The sequence below is a fragment of the Rhinopithecus roxellana genome, chromosome 1 (assembly GCF_007565055.1).
Source record: "Rhinopithecus roxellana isolate Shanxi Qingling chromosome 1, ASM756505v1, whole genome shotgun sequence".
NCBI lineage: Eukaryota > Metazoa > Chordata > Mammalia > Primates > Cercopithecidae > Rhinopithecus > Rhinopithecus roxellana.
This window is the reverse complement of record NC_044549.1, coordinates 180,959,703-180,977,167: the sequence shown is the minus strand read 5'-3', so window position 1 is coordinate 180,977,167 and position 17,465 is coordinate 180,959,703. Positions and strand designations below refer to the sequence as shown.

At 39.1% G+C, this 17,465-nt stretch overlaps 1 protein-coding gene across 2 annotated transcripts in view; it reads left to right on the top strand.

The window, feature by feature from the left end:
- ACAD11 (acyl-CoA dehydrogenase family member 11) overlaps window positions 1–17,465 on the top strand; it is a 92,989-nt gene that overhangs the window by 1,577 nt on the left and 73,947 nt on the right. For both annotated transcript variants that reach the window (XM_030933899.1, XM_010380185.2), the window contains exons 2-4: window positions 12,456–12,555; window positions 14,847–14,972; window positions 15,516–15,677. In XM_030933899.1, coding sequence (XP_030789759.1) covers window positions 12,456–12,555; window positions 14,847–14,972; window positions 15,516–15,677 — 388 coding nt within the window. The remainder of the gene's footprint in view (window positions 1–12,455; window positions 12,556–14,846; window positions 14,973–15,515; window positions 15,678–17,465) is intronic.

Sequence of the window (17,465 nt, the reverse complement as noted above, 5' to 3'; positions counted from 1 at the left end):
CTAGTCCTGCTTTGGCAAACAGGAGATAGTAATGTTCATATTGTAGGGATGTTGAAGAGGTACATAACTGAAAGAGACTTAATTCTGAACCAAGCTGAATGTTAAACCATAATCGTGTTAAAAAAATGAAATTAGTTTGGTATAAAAATTGCTTCCAGAAATGTTGTATAAGCGTGGTTTAATAAATATATACGGAACTCTGGATCCCACAGAGAACACGCATTCATTTCTAGGACACGTGAAAAAGTTTATAAAAATTGAAAACACATAGGCCATGAAGGAAATTCAAAAGAATCGATCTTTATATTTTGAAAATATGTGTTTTGGCCAGGTGCAGTGGCTCACACCTGTAATCCCAGCACTTTGAGAGGCTGAGGCACGTGAAGCACTTGTGGTCAGGAGTTCAAGACCAGCCTGGCCAACATGGTGAAACCCCCATCTCTACTAAAGATACAAAAATTAGCCGGGCGTGATGGCATGTGCCTGTAGTCCCAGCTACTTGGGAGGCTGAGACAGGAGAATCTCTTGAACCGGGAGAGGGAGGTTGCAGTGAGCTGAGATTGCACCACCACACTCCAGCCTGGGTGGCACAGTGAGACTCAAAAAAAAAAAAAAAAAAGAAAATGTGTTTTTTTAAATGCCAAAAGTTTAACAGAAGACAGCTAACAAATACATGTTTATAAATTAATTGATTCATGGATTAAAGAGCCAATAATCTACACAGACAGTAGAAAACTGTCAAAGTTCAGTGTACAGAAATCAACTGCATTTCTCTACTTTAGCAACAGTTAAAATGTAATTTTCAAAAACTTATAAGAGCATCAAAAATATAAATTACCTAAATAAAAGATGTGCAATACCTTTGTAGAGAAATGATAAAACTTTTATTAGGACCTTAAAAAGAATTTTAAAAAATGAGAGATGTCATGTTGTTGAATAGGAATATTCAGTATTGCAAACTTTTTTCTTCCAATCGATCTATTGATTCAAAGCAATGACAATCAAAATCCTAATTTTTTTCTCTAATTTGAAAAAGTGCTCCTAAATTTTATGTGTAAGAGCGAAGGGCTAAGGATAGAAGAAACATTTTTAAAGAACCACAGGGTGGGAAATTTGAATTAAGATGGTATGATATTAGCACAGAGATAGACAAACCAATGAAATAGAATAGACAGTTGACAGAAAGACCCACATATTTATAGACGTTTGATATGTGACAGTGTTGGCACTGAGAGTCAGTGGGGGGGGGAAAGAAGAACTTTTCAAGTAGTTATACTGGAATAATGGTTATCTATATGAAGAAATAGAAATTAGACTCTTTATCTCACACAGTTCCAGGTAGATAAAAGAATTGAATGTTAAAGGCAAAACTATAAATGTTTAGAAGATGTGTAAGTTATTTTTATGACTTAGAGAAGAAAAAATTTTAAAGACAAAAGCAGAAACCACAAAGGAAATGATAAATGTTCATTAAAAGACTTCTTAAAGTGAAAAGACAAAAGAAAATATTTTCAGTGCATATAATGGTTAAAATATTCAGAATATAACTATAATAGCTCACCAGAAAAATAGGTGAAAACTTGAAGGTGCTCAACTTCATTATACTGTAGTAATAAGGGAAATGCAAATTAAGAAAAAAACAACACAATGAGAAACCATTTCACACCACCAGATTGACTTCTTTTAAAAAATTTGACAATAGGCCAGGCACAGTGGCTCATGCCTGTAATCCCAGCACTTTGGGAGGCCGAAGCGGGTGGATCACCTGAGGTCAGGAGTTCGAGACCAGCCTGGCCAACATGGTGAAACCCCATCTCTACTAAAAATATGAAATTAGCTGGATGTGGTGATGCGCACCTGTAATCCCAGCGCACCTGTAATCCCAGCTACTTGAGAGGCTGAGGCAGGAGAATTGCTTGAACCCAGGAGGCAGAAGCTTTAGTGAGCTGAGATTGCGCCACTGCACTCCAGCCTGGGTGAGACAGAGGCAGACTCCATCTCAAAAAAAAAAAAAAATCTAACAATATCAAGCATTGGTCAGAATATGGGGCAACAAGGACTCATATAGGGGTGTGAATTAGTATAGCTACTATTGAAAAACAACTTGACATGATCTTGTAAAAAATGAAGTTGGGAAGATACACATGCCCTATGAACTAGCAGTTCTACTCATAGATGTATACTCCTGAGACTTTTCCTATACTAGAGTATAAGGGGACAATCTACAAAGATGTTCATTGTACTGTTTGTAATAGCAAAAATCCAGGAAACAACACAACGTCTATAGATAGAGAATGGATGAATAAATTGCAGTGTATTCACATAATGAAGTACCATACAATAGTGAAAATGATTCAGCTACAGCTATACATAACACAGAATAAAAAACATGAAGAAATGAACAGTATATTGTGTACAGAGATAAACTTCAAGGGAATGATAAATATAAAATTCAAAACTAGTTATTCAAGGGGAGGGACATACAGGGTTTCAAAGACAGTAATTTTCTCTGGGTAGTGAAAGTGGTGTTTGTGGCATTACTATTCCTCATGCCTTATCAATTTTGTAAGTACTCTTTTTATCTGCAAGATTTACTTTTAAAATTTGCAAAAATTAAATCCTATTGGAAATATAAAATATTTAGAACTAATCAATAATGAAAGCATTATATGGCTTGATACAACAAAACTTGTGATTTGCAGCTGAGTGCCTAATATGTATCTGGCACTGTCTCAACCACTGAGGATATAACAATAATCTTGCCTCCCTGGAACTTCCATTGTATTTGTAGAAAACAGACAGGAAAATCAACTTCTGAACTTCACAATGTAGAAGTTGATGTGTAATATGGAGGAAAAAAGAATAGGGAATATTTGGGTGTGGGGCAGGAAGGCTTCCTTGAGCACATGGCATTCAGCAAAGACTTGAAGAGGGATGAAAATGTGAGCCATGTAAATATCCAGGAAAAGTGGTTCCAGACAGAGGGGACTGCTAATGCAAAGGCCCTGAAAGGGGTGTGTGCCTAGTGTGTTGAGGAAACAACAGCCCAAATGCCTGAAGTAGTGTAAGCAAGGGCAACAGGGACCCTGTCGGGCAATGTAGAGACTTCGGCTTTTACTTTGAATTGAGATGGGGAGAGACTTAAAACAGGCTGGAGCAGAGGAAGGAAGTAATCTGTCTTTAAAAAAACAAAAACAAAAACCAGAATCTCTGCTTCTTGTGTAGAGTGTTGACTGAAGGGGCCAAGGGCAGAAGCAAGGACACCAATGCATTACAGTGTTCCAGCAGGGAGATATTAGTGGCATGGACCAGAGTGGTAGTGTAGAATAGGTAAGCAGTGGTCATAGTGTAAGTAGACAGTCACATGCTGCATAATGACGTTTTGGTCAATGACGGACTGCATGTATGGCAGTGGTCCCATTAGATTATAATACTGTGTTTTTACTGTACCTTTTCTATGTTTAAATATGTTTACATACACAAATGCTTATCGTTGTGTTACAATTAATTGCCTGCAGTATTCAGTACAGTCACACGCTGCACAGGTTATAACCTAGGAGCAGCAGGCTGTACCATAGAGCTCAGGTGTGTCCTGTTGGGTTCGAGTCAGCCTACTTATGCTAACTCCAACCAGCTGAGAAGTTTCACAATGAATCAGGACCAATTAAATGCATAAGAATTCACGGTTTATTGTGTGGCTTCCACACATCAATCCTGTAACTCTATCCAACACACATAGGCAGTAATAGAGAGGGGAAACACAGCAAGTAGCTTGGGAGACCAGCACACTGACTGAGAAAACCAGGTTTGGTTTTCCTCAGAATGCCCACTGACCCGGGTGGTGGGTAGCTGCTCTTTTCCCAGAGGGCTTATCACAGCCAAAGGAAAGGAGGCCTCAGAGTTCTCATGGGCAGAGATTCTGCAGGCATCTCAGCCATGCTTTTGCTTTCTCTGAGGCCTTTACAGCTCCCCACAGAAGTGTCCATGGCCATTATCTTCAGCTGACTTTTAGCTTCACTTTCTTGTCAGGTGTCAGGGTGCCTGGCCACAGCAGATGCTATCTTATCACCTCAGTCCATATGCTTACTACTCTGAGGGGTCAGTGATTTCACTGTAAGCTGAGTCACCTGTCATAAGTGACTCAATTTTGAGACATTTAGGATCACAAAACATAATTATGTATCAGTGCATAGTAGGCTATACCATCTAGGTTTGTGTAAGTGCACTCTAGGATGTTTATACGTGACAAAAATCACTTAACATATTTTCCAGAACATATCCCTGTCATTAAGCAATGCATAACTGTATTTTGAAGGATTTACTAACTGATTAGATGTGGGCTAGGAAAGGAAGAGACAAAGATTATTTCATTTCTTCCTTGGTAACTTAAAGTATAGGGTTATTATGAACTGAAATATAGATGACTGTAGGAAAGCAGATTTGGGGGGAATTTGAGGAACTCAGTTTTGGAGTGTTGAGTTTCAAGGTGCCTTTTGGACATCCAAGTAGATATGTATAGTAAGCAGTTGGTTATATCTTGAGGTTGGGGCAGCGATCTGGACTAGACATATAAATTTGGAAATCATCGACAAAAAGAATATATTTAAAGACATGAGATCGAAGGTCTTAGAAAATAGTTCACATAGAGAGGAGGTTTGGAGACTGAGTCCAAGGCACCCCAATATTAAGAAGTTGGCAGATTAAGAGAAACCTACAAAGGAGTCTGAGAAGAAGTGGTCAAAGAGGTGGGGGAAAACCATGGTTTGTATTAGTGATCTTGAGAAAGTAGTATTAATGGAAAGAAGGGAATGAAAGCTTGATTGAAATGGGTTTAAGAAGATAGGAGGACGTGTAAACTCTTGAGGAGTTTTTCTACAAAAGGAAATAGGAATGTTTTAAGTAGAGGGGGAAGTGAGGTCAAGACAAAGCTTTTTAAAAAATAACATCATATTTGTATGCTGATGACAATAATCTAGAAGAGAAAATTTTGTGTAGGAGAGAAGCCTGGAAAGAAGTCCTTAAGAAGGCAGGAATCTAATATGCAAGAGAAGGGGCTGTGCTTAGAAATGTGCACATCCTTCTGCAGACTCTGGAGGGAAGACAGAATATATGGGTACAGATTATTGTATGCAGTAGATACAGTACTGTAAGCTTGTGGAAGTTCTCATCTGATTGCTCCTATTTGCTCGTTGAAATAGGAAACTAGGTAATTAATTAGCTGAGAATGAAGATGGAGAAGAAAGTGTTTGAGGTTTGAGGAGAGAAAATTATGAAACAGCCATCCAAGAGAATGGGAGAATGAATGAGCTAAGGAAATATGATTACCAGATGTGGTTCATTTTGAGGTTTGCTGAGGTCATGAATTTGAAGCAAGAATAGATATTTCAGTAGATATTATTAATGCTTTGCCCAGATCCTCTTGGATCCCTTCTTAGTGTTGCTGTACATGTCTTGCCTTTGTTGGTTTTTGCTTCCAATGAACATGGCTCTTTTTTTCGCAAACTGCCCTCAGGCTGCTGGAGCACACTTTGCTCTTACTGTTGGAGTACCTGAGATGGACCTTAACCACTAGTGATTCAGAAGTATGAAATCTTCATTATCCTTGCTTCAGAGACATGTTTTGAACTTCGACACGGCAGAGTTCTCCCATTATCTTTACCCCTGCCCACACAGTGGTGAGATTAGGCTGAAGCTACCCTCTAAGGGACTTTGTCTTAGACCACACCCTTGCTTGTCTTTCTCCCCTTTCTTGACCTGCTTCCCCAAATGTCTTATTAGTTCCCCAAACATTTCCTTAATAAGTCATTTGTATATAATTTTTTTTTCTCATGATCTGTTTATTGGGAGCCTAACCTAAAAGAGTAATTATGACTGTATGTGTCTTTCTTCAGCTATGGCCAGTTATATCAGTGTAAGCAAAAAAAAAAAAAAAAAATGGATTTAACATGGATGGGAGTTTTGCCAAGCAAACACCATGAAGTGAGGAAAGGGCAAGTGAAGTGTACTGAAGGTGTATTCAAGGTAGTGGTTATATAATTTACTATCAAATTTAACCTAGTTAAGAAAGAATGTATTAGTCTGTTCTTATGTTGCTAATAAAGACATACCCAAGCCTGGATAATTTATAAAGGAAAGAGGTTTAATGGACTCACAGTTTTACATGACTGGGGAGTCCTCGCAATCATGGCAGAAGACGAGCAAAGGGATGTCTTACATGGAGTCAGGCAAGAGAGAGTGTGTACAGGGGAACTCTCCTTTATAAAACCATCATATTTCATGAGACTTGTTCACCATCATGAGAACAGCACAGGAAAGACCCATCCCCATTATTCAATTACATCCTTCCAGGTCTCTCCCACGACATATGGGAATTGGGAATTATGGGAGCTACAGTTCAAGATAAGATTTGGGTGGGTCCACAACCAAACCATATCATTCCACCCCGACCCCTCCCAAACCTCATGTCCTCGTATTTTAAAATGAATCACGCCTTCTGATAGTCCCCCAAAGTCTTATTTCAGCATTAACTCAAAAGTCCACAGTCCAAAGTCTCATCTGAGACCAGGCAAGACCCTTCTGCCTATGAGCCTGTAAAATCAAAAGCAAGTTAGTTACTTCCTAGATACAATGGGGGTATAGGCATTAGGTAAATACTCCTGTTCCAAATCAGAGAAATTGTCCGAAACAAAAGGGGCTACAGGCCCGATGCAAGTCGAAAATCCAATGGGACAGTCTTAAAGTTCCAAAATGCTATCTCTTGACTCCATGTTCACATCCAGGTCACAGTGATGCAAGAGGTGGGCTCCCACAGTCTTGGGCAAAGGACATGGTCGGGGGATATGAGGTGAATGGCAGTATGATCAGTAGATGGTAGGTCTAGGATTGATTGAAGGATTCTTGGAATTGAGGTACTAGCAGGAGTGAGTGGAAAGGCAGGAGGTCAGAGGTAGAAATGTTTAGAAACTAGGATTATTCAGTGCTTTTACTGTTGATATTACTAAAATGTAGGGTGTAACTCAGAATTACTGGCTGAGATAGTGTCAAGGAAAATATCACTGGTGGAGAAAAATTCAAGGAACTTATTGGCCTAAATGTTAAAAGGGACATCTGTGTAGATTTTGAAATCAGGAATGAAGACAGGAGTAATGTGAATTAGAGTAGTAGTGAATATGCCAAAGTCCTTAAGAAATGAGGGGAAATGATCTGAGAGTTAGTAGGTGACTGCAAGAAAAAGGGGTAAAGGGTGGCAGAGTCTCATGGCCTGAGATTCAAAGTTGAGGGAAGAATTTACACAGGAGGGAGAGCAAGGAGTCTGGAAGTGGCAGTGAGTTTCAGGAAGGATATAGACTCCATCCAGGCTTACCAGAAGACTGATGTGGGAAAAACATCTACCACTTAAGAAGCCTACAAAGGAAACAGGATTCTCATGAAATATTCGGGTTTTAGTTAGAGCAAGGAGGTAAAGGGTCTATTCAGAGAGGATATTGAAGCTGTATGGAATTGTGAAAGACTGTGAGTTCCAGGGGCACAGTGGAAGGATATGAGGAGTTGAGGGGGTGGAGAAGATGTAAGAGAAAATAGGGAATGTGCAGAGTCTTATGGGAATCATAATTCAGTAAACAAGTATAAATGGGAATTTGGGACTTCTGGTATTGATGATATAAAGAGGGGTAAAGAGCACAGTGAAACCAGTTCTGGTGGTCTCAAGGCAGCAGTGCTGTCAGTGATAGGAAATGGGAAGTGGTAGGTATGTATTGGGGCTGGGAAGGGACAGTCGTACACTAAGTTAAGTAGTCTGGACTCACTGTTTTTCTTTCTTTTTTTTTTTTTTTAATGATGCCAATTTTAAAAACCTTTGTCCTCTATCATGAATTCTATTTATCATGTGGATGAAGTGCAACTGTATGTCCTTACCCTGTGTATATTCAGGTATTCAAAAATGTCTAATAATATATGAAATAGCAGCTCAAGTATGATTTAAAAAAAAAAACTGTCACTAAACTGACTTCCTACAAATCAGAGTCCTTCAGATTTCATGACTGTGTGTTCATGTTCAAATTTCATGTTGAGTTTTGGTTGGCTTAGTCTGTTTTTGTAGTCATGGTTCCAGAAGACGCACCTCTAGAGGATGGGTAACCACTGGGGAAGTCCCTAGCAAAGCACCTAGCATGGTGCTAGCTCTGGTACAGTGTGATAATGGAAGTGTTTGGACACTCTCCAGCTCTTTTGGCTGATGTTAAATTCTTCCTTATCAGTAATGAGATTCTTGACCCATCATTGATGACTCCATTGCACTTGTCAGGAGTCTTCTGTTTGACTTTATCTTTGATTCTGCTTTGCCATCTCTCATTTTTCACTGTGGCTTATTGAATTCATAGGATCTGAGCAACTTCTTAAGAGAAACTCTGTCTGTTTGTTTCTTGTTTTCCAGCTTTGTACTTTTATGCCTCTTGGACCATATACTCAATGTTTCCATGGGCAAACACTGGGTCATTTGTCTTTTAATCTTCTTTTTTCCTGATCTCTTATCAACAGCAAACACTTTGAGATGCTGTTGGCATCAATATAAAAAGTTTTTTAAATTTGTGGAAATCCAAAGGGTTCAGGAGGAATGCTTGTGAGTTCAAATTTGCCAGGATGGTTGTTATCCTTCATCATTGCTCACTCAATTTCGTAAACCTTAATGAGCAAACCAAACTGGTTGTCAGAGTAGATAGTTGGTGAAGGTCTAAGTCTGCTTAGTGGTTTTATTAAATGCACTTGATCAGAATAGTCATGATTCCACCAGTCATGATTTTCACCAAAGGAAAAGGAGTAAAATTAAAAAGCAGCAAATCCTGAATATTTTCAAATCTCTGCACAAGGGATTAGATGGCTTCTTAGATATCCACAAACATAACGGATTCCCTTATGAGGGCCTGTGCTTCTGTTTTTTCGTTCCTTTCTGTTAAAAAATTCCCATAGGAATTTCTGAGTTTCTAAAGCTTAGAGATGCAGGTAGATGCACCATCTAGGAGGATGCCATGAGTCTGAGACTTGTTAACCGTGACATAAATAAAGGGTTAAAAAACCTTTCTCCTGCTCTGTGGATAAATTTATCTAATTTTCTAGCTCTGTAATTCTGAAAACTTGGTAAAGGTGGCATATCAGATGTGTTTCCAGGCAACATTCCTTACGGTAAAAATAACATCTAATTAGTAAACTGCATCTGAACTGGAAAGTCTATAAAAGAACTGTTTAAGTATCTGGTGGAAAGGCATAGCTTTGGGCTTTCCTAAGTGTAGAGGATTATTTCAACTAGTCATGTCTTTTGCTAGGGCCCTGGAAGCTGGTGCCAAAAGACTGCTATTACAGATAATAGCTTCTGTAGGGCATGAGGCTGTACTATGATCTAAATGTTTGTGTCCCTCAAAAATTCATATGTTGAAATCCTTACTCCCAAGGTAATGATATTAAGAGGTGGGGAGTCTTTGCGAGATGATTAGATCATGAGTACAGTGGCCTCAAGAATGGGATTAGTGGTATAAAAGAGACCCCAAAGAACTGCCTTGCCCCTTCCACCATGTGAGGAAAGAGCAATAACGTGCTGTCTATAAGAAAGCAGGTCCTCACCAGACACTGAATCTGCTGGCACCTTGATTTTTGACTTCCCAGGCTCCAAAAATGTGAGAAATAAATTTCTGTTGTTTATAAGCTACCCAGTCTATGGTATTTCATAATAGCAGCCTGAATAGACTAGCAGCCTAAATAGACTAAGACTTCTAAATCAAGGTGGTACCCATACTCATCCATTTCCTGATCTCATTCCCTCTCACCTGAGCTGTCACCAAGGGGGAACGGGGGCATGGAGTAAACCCTGGACTGCTGCAAGGAGTCTGCTAAAGAAACTCATCTGATGCCGCCATGACAACATCCTGTTTTTCCTGTCTCTTTATGCTCCTAAGGGAACCAATGCTATGGATGGCTTAGTAGGGTCTCGTGAGATTGTCTGTTTAAAGCCTTCTCTAACCAAGTAAGTGTCCATGGCTGCACACTTACATGCAAAGATTTTCTATTTGTTAATGGAGGTTGGACACATCAAAAGTACCATCTCTTAGGTTATGGATCAACACATTTCTCTCAGCACCAAATATCTTGTCCAATAACTAATAATAGTTACGACTATTGGCTCAATGATGATTCTTATATTGAGACCATCAGTGATTCCAGGCTATTTGGAGGCCTGATGCTTGGAGTGGTTAAATTTAGCGAGTACTGTATTGACAGTGTTGACAATGATCCTCTGATGCAAATGGGCTTCTGCAATTTTTTTTTGTCTTTGTTATAACCATTTTAGATACTTCCTCAAAAGAGAAACTTTTGGTTTGTTTTTGAGAAATTCATATAACATAACGTTTAAAAATTTAACCGTTTTTAAGTGTGTAAGTCAGTTGTTTTCCATATATTCACAATGTTGTACAATCATCACCACTCTCTAGTTCTAGAACATTTCCATCACCCCCAAAGAAACTTCATACTTCCCAATTTTTTCCTCCCCCTATCCCTGGCTGGTACTAATCTACTTTCTGTCACTATGGATTTACCTATTCTGGACATTTCATAGACATGGAATCACATAATATGTAGTCTTTTGTGACTAGCTTCTTTCACTCAACATAATATTTTCAAGATTCATCCACGTTTATTCCAAAGGAAAAAAATGAATCCGCATTTTATTCCTTTGTATTGCCAAACAATAGTCCATTGTATAGATATACCACATTTTGTTTATCCTTTTGTCTGCAGATGGACATTTGAACTGTTTCTAATTTTTGGCTGTTGTGAATTGCACTGCTGTGAACATTCATGTACAAGTTTTTGTGTTAATTTTATGTGTTCAGTTCTCTTGGATATATATGTAGAAGCAGACTTGCTGGGTCACTCTATCTTCAACAAGAAGCTTTTAGTTTTTTCTTTGTATTTCATTTGGGTCATTTACTATCATGAAAGACTAGTGCTTTATATAAGACTAGAGAACTGCCTCATCAAAAATGCATCCAATCAGATATTTGGCATTTAAAAAAAATGTGTTTGTAAGATTTGCTGTGGCTGGGCGCGGTGGCTCACGCCTGTAATCCCAGCACTTTGGGAGGCCGAGGCGGGCGATTCACGAGGTCAGAAGATCCAGACCACGGTGAAACCCTGTCTCTACTAAAAATACAAAACATTAGCTGGGCGGTGGCGGGCATCTGTAGTCCCAGCTCCTCAGGAGGCTGAGGCAGGAGAATGGCGAGAACCTGGGAGGCGGAGCTTGCAGTGAGCTGAGATCGTGCCACTGCACTCCAGACTGGGCGACAGAGCGAGACTCCGTCTCAAAAAAAAAAAAAAAAGATTCGTTGCAATTGATTGTTTGCAGCATCAAAGATAAATTGTTCTGTATCAATAAAGATGGCCTAGCCTGTGGTGGTCCTATTTCCTGACCACTAGTGATTATCTCCTCCTTCATATGGTTAAAAAGGCACTCACACAGGATTAGATGGCACCAAAACCAATGCTCCTTGATATGATTGCCAGGGAGGATGGGTCTGATTTATAGAAGACATAGACACTGGGGCTGCTGCCAAACTCAATCTAGGATCATGCTTGTTTTTTCCTGATGGAGGCTGGAGTCCTGGGAAGAAGCTTCAAAGATTATTTTTTCTACTTTCTCTTATTACCTGTTACTTTAAGGATTGATTGTTCTGTTTATTTAATTTAGGATCTCTCCTTTATATAGTTGGATTCTTCCAAAGTTGGGTGATTCTTAAATGCCCATATTATAAGTGAAGGAATAGACTGAATAGTTTTGGTAGCGGAAGTGTCTATCCTTAGTCTAGGTGAGAATTTCTGCTCATCTGGCAGGGAAAGTCAATGCCCTGGTGTCTGTGAGTCAGTTGGGCCAGCACTGCACTTCCCTGGGCCAGATGCTCACTGTGGGACCTCACTTCTCAGAACTCCCATTGTAGAGAGCTGAACTCACGCGCTAACCTTGTTGACACTTATGAGGGTTATCTCTCTAAAGGCAGATGAGGGGGCATTAAGCCAACTGCTCCTGCATCTTTTAATTCATTTTCTGACTGATAACTTACAATCTCTCCTCAGATTCTTTATTTACTTAGATCAGTCATTGTTCTACAGGTTTACTTAGATTGTTCTACAGGTACTCCTGATAAAACTTAGGATTTGCAGTCAGGAAGTGGGGTCCTCTCTTCTACCTGTGTGAGTCACAGATTCTCCAGCTGCCAGTATGTTGCCATCTGCTTTAAACTAGAAATTCATGTTGTGAGCTGCTGATAACACCCCTCTTGATTTTCCAGCATTGAGACAAATTTATTTTCATTTGTTTCTTCTGACATTTCAGTAGGATTTGGGGATGAAGGAAAACATATCTTTGTAATTGACCTTTTTTTTTTTTTTTTTTTTTTACTTTTATCTAGATCAGGACAGTCCAATCCAACCTTTTATCTCCAGAAGGGCTTTCAAACATATGTGCTCAGGAAAAAACCACCAGGTTCACTTCTTCCTAAAGCACATAAGGTATAGTATACAAATGTAATGATAAATTCTTTGGTGACAAATAAATGCTTTTAATACACACAAAGCCAATTTACTTTTAAAAGGCATCTTATGATTGCCAAGTAACATAAAATGTATTTTATTTCTAATGAAACTTTCTGTTGAATTATATCTTTTTTTGTTTTAAAAAATGATTTGAGGTTGAAATGTAAGTCTATCTTTAGGCTATTAATCTTGAACAACACCCAGTTCTTTTGTGTATTTGATTTTCCTCTACACTGTTGGCTAGAAGTAAAATCAACCAATGAATATTTTCAGTGCTACTCATCTATAGATGTTTTGTTTTATTATATATTTATTATATGTAATAGCTACTCAGAATTATTTTAATATATTTGCTATGAGAATCCTCTAATCTTTTGGTGATAAAAAGAAAGATTTGAGTAAGTATTTTATAGTACTCTCTATTAGTGAGAATTATAAAAGATTTTTGTTAAAAACTAGCTTTTTCTGTCTTCAGAAAACAGGTATTATCTGTGGATTTTCAGAGAACAAGAGGGGACAGAAATCAAAGCACTGGAGAACATTAAAAGCACTGTGCATATTTAGGGTATGACTGTAATCATGTACAGCAGGTGCTTCCCAGGCCCAGCTCACTGGGGAAGGACAATTGTGGGGTAGGCTTAATACCACAGTAATAGAAAATGTAGATTCTATGGGACTTTCTTGGTCCCATATCATATTCCCAGAAACATGAAGTAAGTTGGATGCTTAAGATAAAAAAAAAAAAGTTGGTCGGGCGCGGTGGCTCAAGCCTGTAATCCCAGCACTTTGGGAGGCCGAGACGGGCGGATCACGAGGTCAGGAGATCGAGACCATCCTGGCTAACACAGTGAAACCCCGTCTCTACTAAAAAAATACAAAAAACTAGCCGGGCGAGGTGGCGGGCGCCTGTAGTCCCAGCTACTCGGGAGGCAGAGGCAGGAGAATGGCGCAAACCCGGGAGGCGGAGTTTGCAGTGAGCTGAGATCCGGCCACTGCACTCCAGTCCGGGCGACAGAGCGAGACTCCACCTCAAAAAAAAAAAAAAAAAAAAAAAAAAAGTTGGGTAACTTTTATAAATATCAATATAGTATGGCTGAAGGATAATCGCCACGCATGCCCCAATAAACAGCTTTATTTGTCTTTTTTCTTGATGGCATCCCACCTGAACACATCAGAACAGGGCATAATGCTCTCAGCCCTAGTACAGCTCCCAAGGATCTGGAGTACTCTGTTTCAACTCCCTTCAGTTTTCTCAACTCTGCATTGAAAAAAGCAATGCTCCTGCTCTGTGATCCACTTTTTGCTTCTCTAACCCTTTTGCCCTTTCGCCTTTACTTCCTCCCCCTCATTTCCCAACACCTGAGTGGTTAACACTTCTTTTCACAGCCCTTGGTACCACTGGCTGCTCTCACCCTGGACATGGGTTTCATTACTTTCCTGTTCCATTTATTGCCGCAGCTCCTGCTTTACTTCCTGATGTCAAAATGAGCTACATAGTTTCCCCTCCTTAGAATGGTCAGTCACCATTGCCTGAGTCTGGGGCCAGGTGACTACATGTAGATGAGCCATCGTTACTTGGCTTGCATCAACAGCTCTGCCCTTGGGTCCTGAGTGATAGCCTGTGCATCTGTCCTAATTAAGGAAGCCATTTTTTCCCCACTATCTTATTTGGGCTCCAGTTCGCTTCTAGCTGCCTACTTTCCTGGTAGTTATCTTGAGCTCCACAGCAGTCATGAGTGCCAGGAAAGATCCCCATGCCCCTGCCCTGGAAACACATGCCTCCCTTGCTCTCCAGAAAGGGCGGTACTTTTCCTTCCACCACCACTCACCTCTCACCCCCAGGTCTTTGTAGCTGACTGTGGCAGAGTGCTAGAATAGAGACTTACTTGAGCTTCCTTGGAAAACATGAAAGAGTGAGCAGCCAGCCAGGGAACTGCTGAGGAAAAAGGGATATTTTATGATAAAATATGTGAAATATTGTGAACAGTAACTATTGCCTTCACATTATCAGAGCCAGGGTTAAGTCTCATGCAGGTGCTCATCTTCTTATCCTAATTAAATTACATTTTTTAGTAGTGGTCTAATTTATAATCATAATGCTTATACCAAGACTACTATTAGGGAAGTTTTACTATTATCCTTTGGAGTATTTGTTGATACTGTTTTACGTTGTTTTCTAGCCTTAAGGTTAGCTGATGAGTAGTTATTAAATTTAATTACAATGAAATCAGTTTCTCTGATTTTTAATGATTTATCATCCTATTTAGATTGATAGAGAATTTAAAGTCCAGAAAGCCTTGTTTTCAGTTGGATTCCCTGTTCCCAAGCCTATACTGTACTGCAGTGATACTTCTGTCATCGGAACAGAATTTTACATAATGGAACATGTGCAGGTAAATTAACACTTAATCTTATTTTGTTGTTGCTTTTACTTTTAATTATGAAGTTAAGATGTTTTATTATGATACTTAATAAATGATATAGTTTGTTATTTAACATTTTAGGTAATTAGATTGCTTTGCAAAGACTTACAATTTTGTTCAAATTTGAGCACTTACAAAGGGAGGGATGGAATAGACAAGAAACAAATTTAGTAATTAAGGGGTATTGACATATTCTTAAATTTTCCTCTAGGTGACAGTAAAGAGCTATCTGTAATGACAATAACCAAATTGTCCGTAAGGTAGCAGGGAAAACAAGACTCCACATAGGTCAAGCCATTAAGAACAATAAATTCAAAATGTGTTTTAAATTTTTTCTGTAAAATAGTTGAGAGTAGTTTTGGTGTTTACATTCATCTTGGCATATCCTTCTATTTTCCCTTTGGCATGTATACTCTAATGTTAAATATGTTTCACAAATGAATGTTTTTCTAGTATATTCTACAAAGTATTGATTGCACACATTTAAATAATCTGTTGTAATCACTTCCATAGGGTCGAATCTTTCGTGATTTAACAGTTCCTGGAGTTAGCCCAGCAGAACGTTCAGCCATATATGTGGCCATGGTAGAAACATTGGCTCAGTTACATTCCTTGAATATACAGTCATTGCAGCTGGAAAGATATGGTGTAGGTGCTGGGTACTGCAAAAGACAGGTAATACATCCACATTAATAGCTATTTTTTCAAGTTCTGGTAAATAATATACCTTGTTAGTCAACAAAAAAACTTACTATTGTATACTTTTCTGAAGCTTGGCTATGACTTTTAACATTGTCCTTCAGAATGACTAGTTTTTAGTATAAAATTATCTTATGTTTTTATATTAGGTTTTGTTCCACAAAATCTTCTGTTTCAGACTCTTCACTTAATTTTCCAATACTTTTAACTATACAATTTTTTCTTATTATTATTTTTATTTATTTATATTTGAGACGGAGTCTTGCTCTATTGGCCAGGCTGGAGTGCAGAGGTACAGTCTCTGCTCACTGCAAGTTCCACCTCCCAGGTTCATGCCATTCTCCTGCCTCAGCCTCCCAAGTAGCTGGGACTACAGGCGCCCGCCACCACGCCCTGCTAACTTTTTGTATTTTTAGTAAACATGGGGTTTCAACGTGTTAGCCAGGATGGTCTCGATCTCCTGACCTCGTGATCCGCCCACCTCAGCCTCCCAAAGAGCTGGGATTACAGGCATGAACCACCATGCCCGGCCTACAGTTTTATCTTCCTAAGTTGGACTAGCAGACGTTTATTAAGCTTGACTGTGTGTTTAATACCTGCTGAGTATTGTGTTAAATATCAAGAAAAATATACAATAGGTTCTTCCCCATAGGAACTTGTGGTCATTTTTGAGAGACCTGTACATGCATGTCATACATGAAACCTGAAAATGGTGTAAAAGAGTGTAAAATCTAGTAGTAAATTGTTTGATACTCATCATGAGAGCTGTGCCATTCGAAGGGTAGAAGTTGGGTTGCCCTTGCTTATATAGAGAAAGCTTCCTGGGAGAGATATCTTATAATGAATATTTAAGGAAAGATAAAATTTAGAGTGATGGGGATCATTTTAAATTAAAGGAAAGCAATATTAGATATATATGGGGCTGCTTTCCTTTATAAGCATATCATTTTGTGGGGGCTAAGGAAAGAGAAAAGGGAACTAAAGTTTAGGGAATACTCACTATATGCTAGGTCCTACATGGCAGAGTGAGTTGTCGACCTCTCTTTTTTGATCTTTACAACAACCCTAAGATATAGGTATTACTACTCCCATTTTGCAGATGAAGAAAGGGAGGCTTGCATCAATCAAGTAATACACAAGTAAGTGGCTTAGATATAATTTAAACCCAGGTCGATATGAGTGGATAAGACCAAGTAAAGATCTTTGTTCTATTGCACTAAATTGAGCAAAGATGCCTTGGGAAGTGGAGATTAAAAAAACAAATAAACAAGATGGTCCCACTTGTTGGAGGACTTTACGAGTAAGTTGATTTGTTTGTATTCAATTCTAAGAACAATAGAAGATCTTTACACTGATCATACCTGTAATATATTTAGAAAATTATATGGATAATAAGAAAGAGTATTAAAATGAAAAGTAGACCAGGTGCAGTGGCTGAAGCTTGTAATCCCAGGACTTCAGGAGGCCAAGGCAGGCGGATCACAAAGTCGGGAGTTCGAGACCAGCCTGACCAACATGGTGAAACTCCGTCTCTACTAAAAATACAAGAATTAGCCAGGCATGGTGGCGTGCACCTGTAATCCCAGCTACTCAGGAGGCTGAGGCAGGAGAATTGCTTGAACCTGGGAGGTGGAGGTTGCAGTGAGTCACTGCACTCCAGCCTAGGCAACAGAGTGAGACTCTGTCTCAAAAAAAAAGTAAATGTCTTCTTTTTTTCTTCTAGTCCCCATATTCCCTTTTTCAGGGGTTACTTATTTCTTGTGA